The sequence below is a fragment of the Balaenoptera physalus genome, assembly GCF_965194825.1.
Source record: "Balaenoptera physalus genome assembly, chromosome: 6".
Classification (NCBI taxonomy): domain Eukaryota; kingdom Metazoa; phylum Chordata; class Mammalia; order Artiodactyla; family Balaenopteridae; genus Balaenoptera; species Balaenoptera physalus.
The window spans coordinates 103,420,490-103,440,906 of record NC_138885.1 but is presented as its reverse complement, the minus strand read 5'-3'; the positions used below and the strand labels follow the sequence as shown (position 1 = coordinate 103,440,906).

Sequence of the window (20,417 nt, the reverse complement as noted above, 5' to 3'; positions counted from 1 at the left end):
GAGTACTGTTATCCTTGTAACTAAGTTTTCAGCATCATATTTTGTCCATTGCAGCTTTGTAGAGCCGTTCTCTTGCCCTAAGGCCCTCTCTACACGTGGTTGGGATTTTTCATATTTGTAGGTGGTTGTTCCATGCAACACAGGCACACCCTCTGTCTTTGATTCACCAAAGCAAATTGATGCATGTATACTTGCATTTCAATTGAATAAACACAGATCCAGAAATATGTTTATGAAAGTATATAAAATATTGAAATATAATTTATTCCATAATAAGAATAGTAGATAACTTCACCCAGTGAATAAAAATGGTCCTTGAGTAGATTAGAAGATTTAAAAAAAAAACAGATTGAGAATGGAAATAAAGAATAGCATGGCTATGTGACTATATCTTAATTGTTCTCCTGGATCCAGAGTTGTTAATCCAGACTTTGGTGCCCACCCATGGGAGGATTAGTTATCACAGATACAATAGCCTACTTGATGTTTTTGAATTGGACTTACTCTTTAATGTCACTAATGTATTTAGTAAATTTGTGGGTTTCTCCTGAAATTTGCTTTTATTTACATCTGAAGAAAGTGATTAATATATATATATATTTTAGACAAGGTCTAAACCAACCTGAAAAGGACCAATTGATTCAGTCTATTTATTAAAGAAAAAACAAATTATTATAAAAGAAATAACCAAGATGTGTTGTTTCAAGTTACATAGACAATATGGGTAGTCAACTGAACCTTTCAGTTAGTTATCAGATTTTACACATACCTCTGAAATTAATAGGCCAGGAAAATCAGTATTTCTTAAAGCTTCATCTGATTGAAATCAAAGTGCATTATTATCATAGTCTCTTTCCTCTTATCAAAAATGGGCGCACGACTGATTACCTTCATCATGCTTCTTTCTTTACTTCCCATGGCCATGGGAACAGAATTAGCAAACGCCTTCACACTAAGACTTACTCAATCAGCAACACGGCAGTGTCTCTGGATATAACTAGACATTTCTCCTACCCTTTTAAAGATGATCATATAAATTCAGAAGTAATTCTTATTAAAAAATATTTGAGGATATCTGGAATATTTTATAAATGTAACCTAACAACTAAATTACCCTGTCATTAGTCTCATAAAACTCAATTAAGTAAATTAAAAATTATTTTTAAAAAATGATCATTATAATTTTTTTAGATTAGCATTATTCTGAATGATGAATTCAGTAACCTAAGTTTGGAATTTTAAAATATTTCTGCTCAAAGACTGTAGGAGGCTTAAAGAAAATCAAAATTAGCATGCTACAGGAGTATTTTCCAAAGGCAAACATGATTTCAAATATTTTTGTTCACCACATTAATTTGTTTTAAAGTTATTGAGTACTAATTTGTTATTGCCTGGGAAACCCTACATAGATTTCAAAAGTAAAATCAAATGTTTTTAGTAAAATGTATAATTTACATTTGCTATTAACTTCTTAGAGAGTAAGAAAATTTCATTAATAAAATCCTCCTGCCTTTTTATTACTAATTTCATGACACAGGTGGGGAGTAGAAAATTCTGACTTTAAAAAGTTTTAGACTGCTGTTCCATTGAAACAAGTAAAAGAATTAAGTTGTATATATATGTGTGTGTGTGTGTGTGCATAAGATTAAAAAAAAAGATTTACCAAAATTTGGTTTATTTTTAAACTTTGATTATTTTATAATATATCATATGAGAGGTTTTAGGTTGTGCCTCTTTTTTAAGCTGTATTTAGTGTTGATTTGTCAGTTTTACCAAAGGAGTCAAACAAGTTAAATTAGATAAAATTTAAGGTAACTTTAACATTATGAATAATTCTTTTTCAACCATCAATATAGGACTTCTTGTAAACTTAGGTCATAAGCTCTCCAAATTTCTTAAGAAAAAAACCTTAACCCTTGCTACACACACACAGATTACTCTTTTTCAGTATATATCTCATTAAGTTCCAAAATGAGCAAGAACTACAGAATTCAAGATACACCTGATCTGTCAATTTTTCAATTTCCTTGGGCTTTATAATCTATATGATAGAATGTGCAGTGGTAGCTGCCAGAAGGTGACCAAAGTTTATCTTACTTATGCCTCCTAGCTTTCTTTAATAAAAAGAATCACTGAGTTTGCATTATTTTAAAGGCCCCCAAATATAGTGTGGTTTCATTATTCACTATTATTATGAATGTTTCAGTTAAAGATATGAAACATGACAATTCAGTGTAAAATTTTTTGAAAACTATTAAAATTACAGTCATTATCTAACCTCAAGTACAGAAATGGTCCAGTTCAACCAAAAGGGAATTGTTTTTTAATTTAATTTTTATTCTAATGTTGAGTTTTAATATATTTGTATTATTTATATATTAATTTATATTTTATGTCTATCTTTAGAGATAGACATGTTTAAAGGGAGTATTTCATCACGGTTTAATGATGTTATCAGTATGATCCTACTTGCCAATTTTACTCCCTCATCAAACTACGTTTTTACCTTCAGTGACATTGTCAACAGCCAGTTGATGGCAACAGACAGCAGATAATTCTGGCTTAAACAATTTTAGGGCAATATGAGTAGTAGGAGAAAAGGTTCCTATCAAATAAATGATTTCCACAAGAAACAGAGAATATATGTACAGGAAATGTCTGGATGAATAATTTTCTTCTGATTTTCTCTGATTATATCAGCAAATTTTGCCACAGGTTTTATTGTTAGCGACTAGGAGAGTCCAGAGACCTGGGCTATATTTTGAGATTTTGTGGTAATGAGCTTTGCAACCTAGTTCATTCATTGAACCTCTTTGGCTCCCTGATAACAAAATTATCAGCTAAATTAGAGAGTTAGACGAAAGGTCCCTTTCAGCTCAAAGTTTCTGTGATTTTTTTTTAAGAGATAACATGGTACACTAAATAGAGCAAGATTTTGTAGTCAAATTGACCAAGAGTCATGATCAGCTCAAGTACCTATTAGCTGTGACTATAATCAGAAACTCTGATACTTGAACTTCCATTCCTTCATTTGTAAATTGAAATTATTAATACCAAATTAGTAATGCCATCGTGAGGTTTGAAATATTGTATGTAAAGCAACCAATAAAGTCAGTAAAGTGATGGCACCTAGTTGTTCAACCAGTGGTCAATGCTACGATTGTTACTCTTTGCAGTCAATGACAGGAATCCTGTAAAATTTACATGAAGAGTGGAAACGGCACTTGACCTAAAGTTTGGGACTTTGGTATTAGCAAAGCAAATTCTAGGAAGATAAAGGTTTAGAAGACTTAGGAGGGAGATGGACATTCTCAGCACAGAGAACTGGCTGTAGTTAACATTGTACAGCAAATTAGTCACTTGCACATAACCTACTTGATCGTCCCCACCTCTTTCCCCTTCTGCAGGTGAACGTCCCTTCCACTGTAACCAGTGTGGAGCTTCTTTTACTCAGAAGGGCAACCTTTTGAGACACATAAAGTTACACTCTGGAGAGAAGCCGTTCAAATGTCCTTTCTGTAGCTATGCCTGTAGAAGGAGGGACGCCCTCACAGGACACCTCAGGACCCACTCTGGTAAGTGCCACCAACTCTTTGAGAAGAAAGTAAAATATGAGAACTCAGGAGACTGCTATAGCATAATACAAAGTAACTTCTAGCTTTGTTGCATAGCTGGGAATGAGCTAGACAGTATTTTTATTTGTGTACACTGAATAACTGACAAATCTTGCAGGATGCATATGGCCCTTCTTTTTTAGATTTACAGACTTGGCAGAAAGGAGTACTGTCAACTGAAGAGTTTCAAGCCATTGAAGGAAACAGCTGTTATATAAATTTTCTATGATTTTAAAATTTTACAATTATTAATGCAGTAATTATGGTTAATCCAGAATAATGGAAAATTTAGTAAAATATCATCATTACGTGCTGCTGTTACCATAGAGGAGAGGAAAGCTGTGGTATTATTTTGACTGATATGGTACCTGGGCTGAGACCTCAGTGGGAAGTCAAATATCACTATTTTTAAACTTGAAAATATTATGCTCATTAGAAAATTGGCTGTGAGAGTGTTTTATGTTTAACTTTAACCCTCCTTGTTTCTTTAACTCTCAAACTATAGTCATTGGATGCTGTCTGAAACTTTTCTCTGCTTCATAAATAATCATTTAAAAATCTAGAATAAGTTTGATTTTATTTTAAATGCCAGAATATAGTGCATACAAGCAAAAGAATGATTAGATACTGAATGAATTCCATTTGGCTTTAGCATGAATTGCCATAACTAAGAAGTTAAAGGTGGAAAATTAATATAGAATACTCTCAAGCCAGTTTTATATGCTCCTTCTGTTCATAATGACATATTAAAATTTAATTTTAATATGAAGATATGATGGAAGTGATATCTTCATCTACATTGACAAATTATATTAGAGAGTGCTGTGGGTTGTGAGGTAATGCTCATACTATCTTTCTTTACATTTTTCCTGTTAATCCTTAAGGCTTTACACAGTTTTTTAACGTGAATGTGAAATAATGTAAAACTATTCTAGACATTAACTCTTTAAATTTGGGGCTGTTACAGAAAAATGAAATTAAAGCAAATATTAAACTGTTTTAAGTATATATTTTATATTCATCCCTGACTTAAAGCAGTTCACTCATTTCCAACTATCACACATTATATTTTATTTAGAAATTATGCTGTGAAAATTATATCTTAAAGTGGTATTGTTTTATTATAAAAAGTATTCTTTATTGAAAGATATTTTTAAGACCTGACAGTTATTTCCTTTAGGTATCCATGCACTCTGGCTTATTAAAGTATTATTCAGTTGACCAAGGATTATATAAAACATAGCTTTTCATGAGGATGAAGTTGAGGCAGAAATATAACTTTAAACATCTATTTCCACTGGTCACAAAATTTACAAAACTGTGTTGTTTTTACTATCATAGTTTAGTGTATACATGTAACTTTACCTGGTGATTGCTAGATTGCTCTTAGAAGGTTCACTGCCTGGTGACACCTCTGGAAGGCATTTGACAGTCATCTCAATTTGTTTCCTTGATTTCCTTTTTGTTCTTTCAAGAGATTTATCCCTGTGGGTAGTGTCTAAGAAGTCAAGACACCTTGGTTTTTGTGTTAGACTAAGCTGGACAGCTACAATTGGTTTTGTTATGCAGATTAGGCATGGTCCATACAGGGGCTCCTGGTTGGTGGCTAGTGGAATGAGGGGAGGGAAATATGTCACCCAAAGTAAGCCCCTTCCACTGGCTTTGCAAAACCAGACCCTATAATTTACACGGTTCTATATAATTATAAAGTTTATGTGCATAAAGCAAAGCTGTTTCTATGAAACTGTAAATTTTGTAAATAAATACATTTCCAGTTTGAGGTTCAAAAAAAAAGATATGGTCCCTTTAACTGCTATTATGCTGATTTTGCAATTTGGTATACTAAGTCATGACCTTTACAGATATACAAACAGATATGCTCAAATTGGCTAATAAGGGGAGTTTAATGGAGGGATGAGAGGGGGAGAGGGGTATCATCCACTTACTGCATCATCAAGGGGTGAAGTCAGTTCAGACCTACTTCCAACACTAACCATCACCAATGTTTTTCACAATAGATAGAACAAAAAACATAGCTTCCAAAGTCCATGCTTCTCTAATTGGTCAGAAAGCTCAAGGTGATCATTAGAGCTTTCTTCTTCCACTGCCAATTTCATCTTCCCCTTACTTTCACCCTCTTTTTAGCCCCTGGTCTGGACAGGGTTCTTTATGGGTGATCCTGAATTCCTACAAGTTTGAGTATTTGGTGGCCCTTTCTTCCTTGGATTACTGCAGTTTTTCGATAACCAGCATTATTGGAGAAGTTTTTGTTAGAGATGCCCCAGTAAATCTCCTGAGTTTCAAACATAGTTGGCCTTGCCCATATCGTATAGCAACAACCCCAGATCATTTTGGTAATCTGGAAAAATTACCAGCCAATAGCATAGCCCACTTCTCTTCCTGTTAATTCAGCAGCTTAAAATGCCCCAAATAGCCAGGGAGTAGTCTCAGCTTCCAATACAATGGTAACAGAACTCTGATCTCTGGTAGAAACATTCTTCCTTTGGGCACTGAGATCTCCAAAACCACCAATCTCAAGATTTCAGCACAGGAAGTGAAAATCCCTTAAATGAGTTATATGAGGTATTTGTGTTGTGGCCACTACTACCTTAACCTCTTTGTTCTCAAACTTATGCATTCTGGCAATGGAGGAGATAGATGACTTTTGGCATTTATCATATCCTATAGAACACACCCAAACTTCTCCCAGCTAGCAACTATACATGAACCACTCCACTGGTAGGCCACTTCACCCCTCTATTTAGCCAAATGATTCTGGATGATGTGGCATGAGGTATGGCCAGAGAAATCTATAGGTTTGAGCCCATTTCTGTATTTCCTTTGCCGTGAAAAGAATTTCCTGGTTAAAGTCAATATTTTAAGGAATACTATGATAATTGTTAAGGCATTCTGTTAAATCCAGGCGTAGAGGCACATACAAAAGTATTGAAGGAAGGGGAGGTAAATCTATATCCCGAATATCTATCAATTTCTATGAGAATAAATTTCTCCCTTCTTCAGGTTGAAAGAAGTTCATTGTAACCTGCCAGCCATTAATTGACTGGTCGATCACCTTGGAGAATAGTGCTGTATCAGTGTCTCAGCATTGGAAAGTGGTGAACTCAGCAGTTGTTGTAGTTAAATCAGCCATAGAGAGGGGGGAAATCTATGTTGTTGAAGCCATACATAGTTTCCACCCTTGTTCCCATTGTCACTTTGTACATGGGCCACTTGAGCAAGCACCAGGGTAGCTAGATAAAGAATCTGACTGTCATCCATAAAATAGATTGTGTTATTGGCTTGGGTCACCCATCACATAATCTTGTCCAGATTACTAAGAGCGTTCTCCACAATGGAAGCCCTCTAGAGGGAATTCACATAGTAACCATGTTGTCACACTTTGTACCAATTCTGAGAGGCACATCTGCATAACTCTTCCAAACCTTCAATCTCCCATCTTCCAGTCTTGTTTTTCCAAGTCCTTGACCATATGGCCATGCCATGTATCAAAACCTCAGCTATCTCTTCTTCCATGCAAACCGTACAATCTGAAATTCTGCTAGGGGGTTATCTTTCACTACTATATTTCAGGGGCAGCCCCCTTCATTGGGCCAATAACACAGTAGTTGCAGCTAGTACTAAATACCATACAATCCATTTACAAGCTGGGTTCATGTGGTTTTATCCTACATTAATTGGTCATTGAGAACACCCCATGAGGCCAGATTGTGAGAGACTGTGAAGCTAGTAGCAGGTATCAGAAACACGTGAGCTACTTGCTCATGATGTATACTTGGGCTTCCCAAACCTGTGTGATCCAAGTTTCATTTAACAATGAAATGCTCTTGTGCACATCTTATTTTATGATATGTTGAATCGGATTAACACATAGTTCATTTTGTCTAGTTTGGGCGACATAGTCTTTTGGAGTCCCATGACCTAATACTTAGTCTTAACAAGAGTCCAATAACAAATTAAGAGCTGCTTTTCAAATGGCAAATCGTTATTGAGAAGATCACATATATTTACTCCATTAGGGATCGGCATTCTGATGCTTCAGTGGCAGATATGTCATACACCCTCTTTGTTTACCACAGATATTTCCAAAAATCATTACATTTCTGGATCTTAGAACCAAAGGTCTAAATAGCAGCTTTCATTACAGCAGAGGTACACTGCAGATTCATTTCTTCCCCCAGTCCCCTCTCAACGTTGGCAGCCTTGTTGATTATCTAGTACATGCATCAGAGCAGAATACCCAAACGTGGTATATCTTGCTTCTAAAATTCAAAGAGGACACCACATTTTCTGCCTCCTTCTTCATAATGAAAGGTACAAGGTGCAGCAACTTATCATTTACTATAGAGGCTCTATTTCAACATGCCTACATTGCTAGGCCCCTAAAATTTCACCAATGTTGCAAGTCCCTAAACTTTTCAGAGATTATCTCCTATGCCCTAGTATATGTCTTACTGAGGCATCTTAAGTGTTTACTACTTCCTGACCCATCACCAAATCCAATTAGTATAATACCATGAATGTAATGTTCCAGCTTGATGTTATGTGAGGTGTCAAGATGAACAAGATTTCTTTGGACTATATTATGACAAAGAGAGAAGAGTTGACCTAGCCTTAAGGTAAGATAGTGAAAGTATGTTGACCCTGCATTGTGAAGACAAACTGCCTCTGATTATCTTTGTTGATAAGGAATTACTTTTAAAAAAATTAAGTCAGTAGCTCCATACATGGTATCAGGTACTATGTTAATATGCTCCAGCAGAGATACTACTACTAGAACTGCTTCTGTAGTTGGCATTATGATGTGATTAAACTGTCATTCATCCATAGAACCATCTAGGGCTTGCATTAGCCTAACAAACAGTTTTAAATGGGTATGTAGTAGGAGTGACCACCCTAGCATCCTTCAGTTTTAGTTTATTATCTTGGGAGAAATGATAGTTCTAGGGCTGCAATCTCCAATATGGTAGCCACTAGTCACATGTGGCTGTTAAGTACCTTCATATGGTTAATGCCACATGTTGAAATTATATTTATTAAATATATTATATTATGAAAATTAATTCCACCTGTTTAAAATGTGGCTATTAGAAAATTTTAAATTATATATGTGATTCATATTTTCATTGGATAGCACGTTCTTGGCTTTTTATAGTAGACCTCCTGCCATGGGTCAGGGAACCAGTGTAAGGGTTCTTCCCATTACTAAATGCATTTATTCCTATGATACTATAAGATGGACTTGGGTGAAGTCTCCATATATATCTTGACCTCCATAAGCTCCCACTTTGACTGGTGGGCCACGGTGGTATTTTGGGTTCCAGGGATTAATGTCAGTTCAGAGCTAATCTAATACAATTGTCTAATAACCTGCAGAAGAATTTGGTATTTTCCTTCTCCCAATTCACAGTCACCCTCATAAATGGCCACAGGTGATTCTGGAATGGCTTAGAGGAAAATTCATAGCATACATCTGTGGCCAGGTTTCAGGGCCCTTCTGAAAGGGACTCTGTCCCCACCTAAAATTATGTGACTCTGGATATGTGAATAGGCTTAGGTCTGGGCAGTGGATAAGAGATCATGAATTCCACTACGGCAACTAAAGTTGGGTTTTTGCCCACAAGACCTAGACTTTTCCTGTCCATGTAAGACAGTTAGCAGCTTGGCAGTCTAATCATCTTTTTCATTCTTGGAGGATCTGTAATCCATTAGCCATTTCCATAGAACCCTGTGGCACAAAACATGTTGTTATCCCATCCCTGTGGCTTATTAAGATAACTGCACTTCCTGAAATTAATTTCTACCACAAAGCGTCTGCCATCTCAGAAGATCACATTGGATACATTTAAATTAGGGAGCCCAGATCTGTTTGTAACATCTATCATTGTTTTCTCCAGCCTAGAGAAGACAGTTACCAGGAAGCTTTTCAAGCACGCTGGTTCTTTCCTCACCAATGTAATTCTTTGGTGAGGCCCTTCCAGGGGTATGGTTAGGGGAGGACTGAACAGGGTCATTCATAAATAGATCCTTTCCAATATTCTTACTTGAGCTTTTGGACTTCTACTTTGGTGTACCAAGAAAATTCTACCCTCTCAACTTTTCACTGTCTAAGCCATCATTGAATCAAGGATTCAATTAACCAGTCACTCCCACCTGCTCAAGGCAATATATTAAATCCCAGATTCCAAATGAATGCACCTATATTGATAAATTTGGCCTGATCTAGCATTTTAGTTCATCTTCTTGGTATAAAACCCTTAGAATCAATCCATTTCCTTACATGCTGTCTGGACTCCTTACTGATACAAATTGGTAAAGTTTTGCAATTCTTTCAGTGTACAGGCTGTCACCTCCTAAATATCCCTCAATTTTGGCTATATTAATATCTAACTTGGTATGAGCCTGGAGGGCCATGAGTGGTAATAGAAATGAGTCCTGAAAAGAATCACCATTCTCTGATTGAGTTCCCGCCTCAGCTGAAGCAGTTGGAAGTCCTCTTACTATACGGAAAGGCTGATTTACGGGACTGTTGGTTTCCTTAAATGGAATGGTGGGGAGTGAAGACAAATGTGTCTTTTGGCAAGGATGGTTCGGGAGAGTTTAGGGGTTCAACATTCTGAACCTCAGTATTTGATTTGATCATAACAACCCTTGTTTCACTCTTTCCCCATCATTACCCTGTTGCCAAGACCAAATGGTATTGGCTTTGCCCGTTTTATTTAATATGGCAATTTCATAACCCTTCAAATCAGATTCTGGAGTTGGTCTTCAGCCTTATTTGCCCTGAGCCTTAAGTAAATAAGGACTCTCTTAAAGCTAACAGAGAACTTTGATATTTCACCACTGTTCTGACTTGAGCATTCAGGACCTTCAATTTGTCCTTTCTCCTTTGTATAATCCTTCAGGCCATCAGAAGCAGCCATGTAACACTACAGTCTTCACATTAGACACCACCATTGTTCCTTCAGCAAGTAAAGACCACAACTCCTAAAGCTTTGCCTTGCATCTGCACTTCATACTACCATCAGTGACAATTTGAGTAATCATGTTGCTACCACATGTCTAGAATTACCAGGATTTCACTAACTTCCTCATAAGGAGGCCATGCTGTTCTCTTCAAACATGAGAAACTTAATGCCAGAATGCCATTTTGTCTGAGGCCTTGGGCCACTCCTGCTACCAATAACTATCAATCAGAGCCCTGATAGGAAAGCAGTGAGACACTCAAATGGGGAAAATGTGGAGACATTCATGAAAGCACTAATATTTACAAGAGAAGGGGTAGGCATAAAGAAAACCAACAAGGGATGGTTGCAATCCCATGTCTGAAGAGGTCACTGGAATTAGGAGATGTAGGAGACAGTCTTGAAACTGACCTTCAGTAGAGGAATGTACCCCTGCTAACCTGTGACTGAGGAATAAACACCTTGGCCTCACTCTTTCCACCCCTTCTGTCTTGCTGATGCCTTACATTAAATGAGCATAACCAGAAGCCAGAGGAAAAAGGAGCCTATTGATGAAGCCAATAGAAATTAGCTTTCTGCAGGAGTAGAGCAGAGCAGAGTGAAAATGGCTATAGAGGTGAAAGAAAATATGCCACAGATTGATTAAATTTAAAAACTAGTGCTTAAACTTACTAGTATAGGGTATTAAGTGTAATGTAACGATTTTTAATTCTAATTTCTGTTTTTTATAAATATTATTATTAATACGAAGTATCTTGCTTCTTTCTTTTCCATCCCAACCCCTACTTTGGGTAATGAGTGCTCATTGTTTTGTTCTATTTAGTTAGCTATTGTGTTCTACAGTATTAATACTGCATCTTTGCTTCCTGTGTTTTAGATTTGAAAATTTTCCATGTAGTAGGTTGGTAACAATGAGCCCAGTATTGACGTGCACTTACATATTTCTGTGAGATTTTATATCTATTAGTTTAAGAAAAATATCTGGAATACAGTATACATTCAATAAATGCTAGCTCGCTCTTTCCTTCTTTCTTTCTTCCTTCCCTCCCTTGTAAGATCCCATATAAGCTGAAAGTTTCTATTTGGAACTCTCTTGCATACTCTAGAGGACACCAGGTAGTGTCTTGATTTTGGTTGCATAGCCCCAGTAGTTAGGTTATTGACACGTAATGTCTGGCATTTCTTGAACTCTCCATAGGCATGAGGCACTGTGCTAAGCACTTCCTATGGATTATTCGTTTAATTAACACTCTTTTACCTGACATGAGCAAAACCAGGTAGTTTATCAACTAAAAACAATATGTCTAGCAATATGGGAAATTCTTTTCATAAGAAAGGTCCTTAACATTTAAAAATATAAACATTGGGTTGGCCAAAAAGTTTGTTCGGGTATTCCCGTAAGATGTTATTGGCCAACCCAATATAAAATATGTATTTAATCTTTTTTTATATATATATATATAAGACCAAGCCCTTTCCTTTCAGTGAGGAATTTAGTTATGGAATTCCAAGTAATTTTTCTGGCCTAAACCACATTCATATCACATCATCTCTAATTCCATTTTCAGTTTCTTTAAGAACTTAAAGACCTTGTGAAGCAATCAGACTTCTATTAAATTTTTTAAAGATTTTTCTCACTAATTTTTAAGATTACCTTTGCCTACCTCCAATTCACTAGCAGTTGTTTTTCAACTCACCTTTATTGAATTTTTCCAGAGTGGTAAAATTAGTTTTTATAGAAAGAACTTTCTTTCTATACTTATTTTATTGGAATATGTATATTTGAATAATTTATTTAATTATGATAACAGGTACAGCTGGCATAAATAGGTTTGGCTAGAATCATAACTGACTGAACGTGAGTATCCAGTTCAACTGCTAGAAGTGTTTACGTCGGCATACCAAAGAAGGGCCTGGGAGCACCAGAATTTCAGTATGCTTTTCAAAGGGAATGGAAAGACAGAAAGCTTCTCACTAATATTATTCCTAGTTTACAGGTGAGGAAACTGAGGCACAGAGAGGTCACACGGGCAGAGCCTGAATTCAAACCAAGACAGTCAAACTCCAAAATCTGTACTACATGCTACGGAATAAATGATACAGCCCATGTGTTTATTGTATCCTCTGTCTTGCTGAACTCTTTTAACTCAAAATGATAAAGCAAAAAAGAGTACTGTCTGGAAGTCAAGAGGTCAAGACATCTGGGTTTTCGAATGGGCTCATTGCAAATTAGCTGTGTGACTTTGTCAGATCACTTAATTTAATCTTTTAATCTTCCTATGCTGCTCATATTATATGATGCTATAACAATCTGTTATCTTTTCTCCTGGGATTTTGCTGCCCATCAGTCACTAAGATCAAACCTTAAAGAGTAAAAGGGTAGTCCCCACTCCCCAGTTTTTTTTTTTTTTAGTTTTCTATTGTTTGTTTTAACTTTCAAAACAGATTTACATAAAATGGAATAGGTCTTAAGATTTTCAGATGACCTTCGTGGCACCAACATTACTTCTCTGCTACCATCTGCTAACGTAAATCTCAGAACCTTGATGTAGACAGTTTCTGATTTTGCACTTCTAGTTCCAGATATAGTTTGCTCATTTAAAATGCATTCCCTTTTAAAGAATATTTTTGAAAAAGCTCTGTGTTGCTGAATGCCAGCAGAAGTGTAAAACAATGTTGACTTTTCCCTCCCCCACCTTTGCCAGTTAGTACTTGAATGATATTTTTCACACTGGAATGGAAGATGCAGTCACACACTTGATTGCATGTTTTAAATTTTGATTACAGTCATTAATATTTTTTTAATTTTGAAAGGATGCCCAATTTTATAAATAATTAATAAATCAGGGCTCCTTAAAGAGCAAAAATATTTTGGTAGTGTTTACCAGTATTTGCTATGGAAAAGTTTGTTTTCTAACAATAATTTTAAACAGTATAATATTATTTCTGGAAATAGATTAATATGATCATCTTTTTTCAATAGCAGATGATTCCTGTCAACAACTCCTAGATTTTATTCCCAACTTCTTAAGATAATAACAGGAGAAATCAGAACCTTTCTTACTTTTGTTATGGCAGTGCTATATCCTATTTCTGAAATATTGTCCATTCAGGAAAAAAAAAAAAGTGAAATAATACAATCTAAGTTTTGTTTGTACAGCAGTCATCAGTGTTTAATTTTTTTTTAAACTATTTTCATATATTATGGGTTAGAGCTATTCTGCTGGTATTGATGCTGGATATTTCATTAGAATTGCTTTATTTTATTGCAGTATGTTGGCTAAATTTAAGATATCTAGCAATTGCAACCCTCTTTCTACTTTTGCCTCTTTGGAACACTCAAAAAAAAAGAATGACTGAGGAAGGAAAAACAAAACCCAGATCCTTTTACATGTGAAATTTAAATGACAAGAAGGAAAGGAGAGAGAAATAAAGAATTGCATCATCAACAATATATCAGCTGGAGACCACAGTCAAATTTTTAGTCCATTGAGAAAGTAAACTACACTTTGTAAACATATCCCAACCTTATATTAATATATAAGGTTGTAGGAAAATAAAAGATACTGGTTTATATTTTAAACTCTATCCATTAATCTGAGATTTACCACACAAATCATCTAATTTCCTTTATGTAAATTTATAACATAACATAGTATTTATGTCAGTTTTTTGTGCTGAATCAGTGCTCCTGCTATAAAAAATGTTTTATTAGTTTTGTCAGATTTTTAGTTTAGCAAGTGATTATAGTCTTTTCATTCTTAGAAATTTGATTAGTGTGCTTCATACGTTAGGTATTACTCCTTTTAATTGTCTTTATTATAGCCAGTACACTGGGGAAATAGTGTTACAAGTAAGCCCTGGACCCCTATTAATCAAAACAATACTTAGCATACTTGTTATTTTTTAAATCTAGGAGGAACTAGAATTGCATATTTTTTCCTAATTAGCACTTCAGGTATATTTCTCACAAACTCTAATGCAGTGCCCAAATTAAATATTTAAAACACAATAGAAGAGTATGTATTTTTAATGTATGGAAGCTTATGTAATATATATGCATTATACATTCCTTTGTATAAATTGTAAAGAGAAAAAAGTAAGTAAGAATGCCTCTTGCGCAGTCTCAAATGTTTTTATGCCATATGTAAAATTCAGTTTTGGCCATGGAATTGTACTGGACTTACATTCTTATAAAAAAAATATTCTTTGCTTAAAAATGGAATCTTTTCATTTGAAAATGAAAAATCCTATGTCCCAAGGAAACTTATCCACTGTCTCTTGTATTCCTTAACACTACTGTATTTTTATATTGCTTATTAAAACATTAAGGTACTGTTCAGAGATATATAAATAAAATATCCTTGAATAAGAAGATAAGTGTAGGAATTTTTTCTGATTTTTTTTTGTTCATTTCATCTCATTTTAAGAAAATAAGAATTACTTTGTGTTTTCAGTAAGACCTGTTATAAAAGTCAAAGGAAAACCTTATTAGCTTTCAGTTAAATCAGTATTTATTATATAATTATTTGGATATATCACCTAAAAATAAACACTTTGTAAAATTAGTTTATGTGGTATATCCATAGCATATAACCCTAGAATATATCTATTTGAGGAACCTTCCAGTGTCATAGTCTTTTGACTTAGGATCAATAAGCCTACATTATTCTGAGCAAATGTCTAGTTTATTTCCAAACACCTCAGTTATGTTAATTTTTACAACATGATTTTGTAATCTATTCAATGTTTGACAAATTTCGCTTAAGAAGTTTTTTCTTTATGTCTAGTTGTCAAGTTAAAGCTATTTTGTCCTATAAAAAGCAACTGGACCAGATGTACCATATAAATATCCATCTGTTAAAACAACATCCGCCTCATTGAACATTTTTAGTTCTTTTATATAAGGACTGTCTTTTTGCTTTTTTAAGACCCTATAATTCCATGTACTATATTTTATCCATAAAAATAGCTCAGAAATATGGAATACTTGTATTAGTTCTCCTAATACTAATTTTTTTAAAAAAATGTATCAGTTCAATAGTACACTGCTGCAAACTCACTTAAAAGTTTGCCTTTTATTTTTAACTCTATTTTATATTTTGTTCAGTTACTCCTTTAACTATCATGAAATATACCTGTAGAATATTATGACTCACCCTGCTTTTGAATATATTTGGATATTCACATTTAGTGGACTATTAAACCAGCTAACAGGCATTTTCAAGGTATAAACTACATGCTCATAGAGAAGCTGGTAAGAAAAGATAGTTTTCTCCTCCTCTTCAAATTTCTTGAAAATAAAGTTCAAAAGTAGCATCTGACTTGGTTAGAGATAGTGCTAACCTTTAACCATACTGTTAAAGAAACAAGTTCATGTCAAATACTCTAGTTTTAAGTCTTCTCATATGGGACAGTCTGTTACTTTGCCATGAGGATGATATGCCCTCAGATTTATTGTCATTTCTTACTAAGGGACTCACTACTACTGTCGCATCACTTCCGTAAATTATTGACTGTTCAGGAATTCCATAAACTAAAAGGTACTTCAAAGCACATGTGGCATTTGTAATCACTAACTTTCTTCTCTAATACACCCTTTTCATCTTGTTTCATTTAAGTTATTTTCCCACTCTTGTCTCTCCTTCTGCCTTCTACTCTTTGTTTTTCTCATAGGCTGTTTTCCCCCTAATCCTTCAATGTTTGCTTCAATATTACTTTGCTTTATTTTTTTGAGGTAAACAAAAAGTACATAAATAAGTACCTTAAGTTTCTATGACATATGAAATCTTTTTATAACATGGATTTGCTACAGGTTATAGACCTTTGGATATTAATAGTACTGATTATTTTGTGAAATAAGAGTTTAAAATGTCTGAAAATTGGGTATGTGGCTAAAAGATTATCATTATCAGTTATTTCCATATTGACATTATTTTAAAACCAGATCACCATGACTTTTCTAACAGATTTGCTAAAGAGATCCATTCAAACAATACTAAGCCATAGACCAGTATAATGATAGACATATTGGATTAAATGATGCTGGTTATAGAAATTGAATCTAGTGTAGCTCATTCATAGCAGTGATGGTGCATTTAGTGTAGTATAATTTGCCCTGTAGACTTCCCTTGGGAAGGAACTGTTTTCACCTGATTGTAGACCTGGCACCTGGCCCATTCTCTGGGTGATCTCCCAAGTGTGAACTTTGCCCACCCGCCACCCTTCCTTTCCTTCCTGGAGGTGGTCGATAGAGGAGGATTACACTGATAATTACACAAGCAGTGTCAGTTGCACATGTGATTTGCATAACTGTGCTGTGCTGATTTCACCTATCAAGTCCTGACACTTAGGCCCGTGGTGCCTCTCTGTATGCTTTGCAATAAACACTGAAGAGAGGGGGTGGGATTAGTGTCTTCATTCCTGACTCAGACACACACAACACACATGCAAGGCCCTGTCCATTGAAAGCTGACTGGGAGGGAAAGCCACTTTCAGTCAGGCCAGCTGCTGTGACCATCCATGTGATTTCTACCCAGTAGAACACAAATAATCATTATATACTCTACCTTATATGGTCCTTATAAAAGAAATTAAGTTTTTAATAGCATATACGATCTCATCTTTTTCAAATAGTGGTAGTCATGCTTCTTTCAATTTTTGACACTTATTTCTAGAAGGAGTAATGGAAAAGCAGTCTTTCTTCTCTAACACATACTCATCTGATGTGGCTCTCCACATTGGCTCAAAGACCAAATCAGATTAGTTTACTTCTGGAACCTTTCCTCTTTACCTTTTTCTATTCTCAGGAGTTCTAAAGAAATAAGCAGGAACCATGGACGTATTTCTTATTCTCAGTTTTCTGTAGACAAGTTGAGTAGTACAGTTTTGCATCCTACTTGGATGTTACTGTGGACAGTCTGAGCTTGTGGCTGTTGCACATTTTCCTTTCCACAGTGCTGAGTCTGCAGGCCTGGCATGTTTGGAACTCCGTGGCAGAAACAGGAGGGCAGCATGCCAACTTCTTTACTTACCCAGTGTCCAAAAATGAACATCACACTGTTTTCTGTTTTGTTTTGTTGAGGGTTTTTTTTTTGTAAGCTAACCTCCACCCTCTCCTTTTATTTTTCCTACTTGATCCGTGCATGTGAGTCAAAGAAACCTGTTCATCCACAGCCTGTACTGTCTTGCCAATCTTGTAAGAATACTCCCAGATGTTAGAAAACCATACAAATGAGGTAAATAAAAGCCCGTATCATTCATTATAAGCATATAAAATATACTTAGAATATAATTAAAATTTTATTTAAGTATCATAAATCATCAGCGTGGTTTCTCTCTAAATTGTACAAAAATATGATAATAAGCATATAGATAAAAACGAAAGATCCTAAATTCTGCATCTCAAAAGATCTTACTATATTCTCTTTTGCATCTGTATCTCTTATACTGTATCGATTGAATGAATGAAAGAACCTATGTATGTTTTCAGTTGAACATTCTTACATTAACTAGAAAGTTAGTTTTTTAAGATTACTGGAGATCAGTTGTGGTTATATGTGTTTCCTAGCAGATGATAAATGTCAGTCCATTGTAAAAATTAAAGTTAATGGCTAACATTTAACGGGCTCTTATTTTGTGACAAGCACTATTTTAAGTGCCTTATTTTACAGATAAGTAGAGTCAAAATTAGAGAGAGAGAGAGAGAGAGACGCTAATATCCCCACAATCTATAGTTTTGAATATAATGTGTATGGTTCCTTATGTCAAGCTTTATCTTATTAAGGTTATTATTCTTTTACCTTATTTTTTAAATTTATATTTTGCCAACAATGTATTATTTGGGTTAGATTTTAAACACAAGCACACAAAAGTGTTTGACATAATGAAACTGAAGAAACATATCATGCTTAAATAAACAAAAATGTTCCATAATGCTTGAGGACATATAAAAATTTAGAATAAAATAAATAAATCTAAGAATAGAATAACTCATCTATGTGAGAGTGCTTTTCAAAATTATGCTATGATATAGTAAAAATCTTACCATTATAACTACATATGCACATTTCATAGAATTTCCAATATATTCAGGAAAAGCTGGGGTATAAACTGCTTTTCCTGACTCCAGAGCCCATGCTCTCAGCTACCACACTCCTATTTTCCAATCTGCTCTTCATATAGCAGCCAGAACATTATTTTAAAAACCAGTTTAAATCATGCTATTCCTCTACTTAAAATCTTTTAATGGCTTTCCATTGTTCTTATAATAAAATTAAACTGTTAATCATGGCCAATGGAAGTTCTCCCCACCTCTTCTGTTTGAGCATATACCACTCTACCCCTCATGCTGTGTTCTTTGCCACGTGAGGTTCCTTAAGTTTTTCCCTACTCTTTGGATTTTGCACTAATGATCCTAGAAATCTCTACCTTCAGCTTTTTCCCCAGTTCTTGACATGGTTGCTTCATTATCCTTCAGATATTTGCTTCAATGTCATCTCCTTGGAGATAATGCCCTTCCATAAGCACCCTATCTAAAGCATCCTTCTAGGTCCTCTCTATCTTGCTATCTCTATCCTAAAGTCATATAAAGCTTGAACCAGAATCTGTGGTTATCTTTTTGTTTGTTTATGCATATGTTACCTGTCTCCCTCCAGTTGAATGTAAGTTTGTGAGACTGTCTGTCTCCTCTGTCTTATTTATTAAGGTATTCCCAGCTCCCTGAATGGTGCTTGGCACATAATAGGTGATCAAAAAGTACTTGTTGATTAATTGAATGATGAGGGCCTTATGGTATAATGTACTTGTTCTAAAAAAAATCCCCATAAAAAGGAAAGGGAAGAAAACACTGACCTATTCTAATTTCTATAGAGTCAGCTAATGCATATTTTTCATGTTTGTCAGTGTATATACATTTAGATTTTTTCTTGTGAAATTAGATGTAGCTCAAGAGTCCTCTTTTTACTCACTCCTGGATAGTAAACATAACACACATGAGCGATGGCCTCTTTCAGTTGAAAATCCTTGGTACCGTGTGAAGAAGCTCCAAAAAGCTCTAATAATGAAACCACATGTATTCACTCAACACATATTTCTTAGCTATGTGCCAGGCATTTTTCTAGCACTTGAGATACAGCAGTGAAGAAAAAAGATCTTGCCCTGTGTAACTTAATATTTTAATGAAGAGAGATAGGCAATCAACAGTAAATGTAATAAATAAGTCAACTATATAATGTGTTAGGTGATGAAAGCTACAGGCAGAAGAAAAGTTGCCATTTATTGAGCATTTACTGTGTCAAGTACCTTGTTAAGGTTTCTATGTGCATATTTTTATATTTCTCACAAAAATCCTATGAGTTAGGTATAAATAGTTCCTTATTTAACTTAACCTAGGGTTCACACATAGACAATAAGTGTTAGGGCTCTTATTTGAAAACTAAGTATGAAACCATAGTATGGATATATGTATATATATCGTTCTTTACCCTATGTGAATACTCCATAAATTAGAGATTATATACTTTCAATTTAATTGGACCCCTTTGATATCCAAATTTCTTTCTTACTTGCATTGTTACAATATCTGAAAGCCTTGCTTACTTCCCTGAGTTATTATAACATTGGAAAGTCAGATGAGAAAAGTAGTTTAAAGCGAGAATAGAAATCATATCAAAAAGGAAAATTTCTGTGATGGGATTATTAATTTATTTATTCTATAAGCCTAGAAAGTTCTTCCTTGACTTTATACTTTTTATTCCCCATGATAAATGTTTTGCACATTTATAATAATGAAACAGTATCAAATACATCTGTTTGTCTT

The 20,417-nt window shown here is 34.8% G+C and overlaps 1 protein-coding gene across 17 annotated transcripts in view; it reads left to right on the top strand.

Moving 5' to 3' along the window:
- Nucleotides 1-20,417, top strand: part of IKZF2 (IKAROS family zinc finger 2) — a 219,730-nt gene that overhangs the window by 148,547 nt on the left and 50,766 nt on the right. For all 17 annotated transcript variants that reach the window (XM_082467483.1, XM_082467481.1, XM_082467484.1 and 14 more), the window contains one exon: nt 3,408-3,575. In XM_082467483.1, coding sequence (XP_082323609.1) covers nt 3,408-3,575 — 168 coding nt within the window. The remainder of the gene's footprint in view (nt 1-3,407; nt 3,576-20,417) is intronic.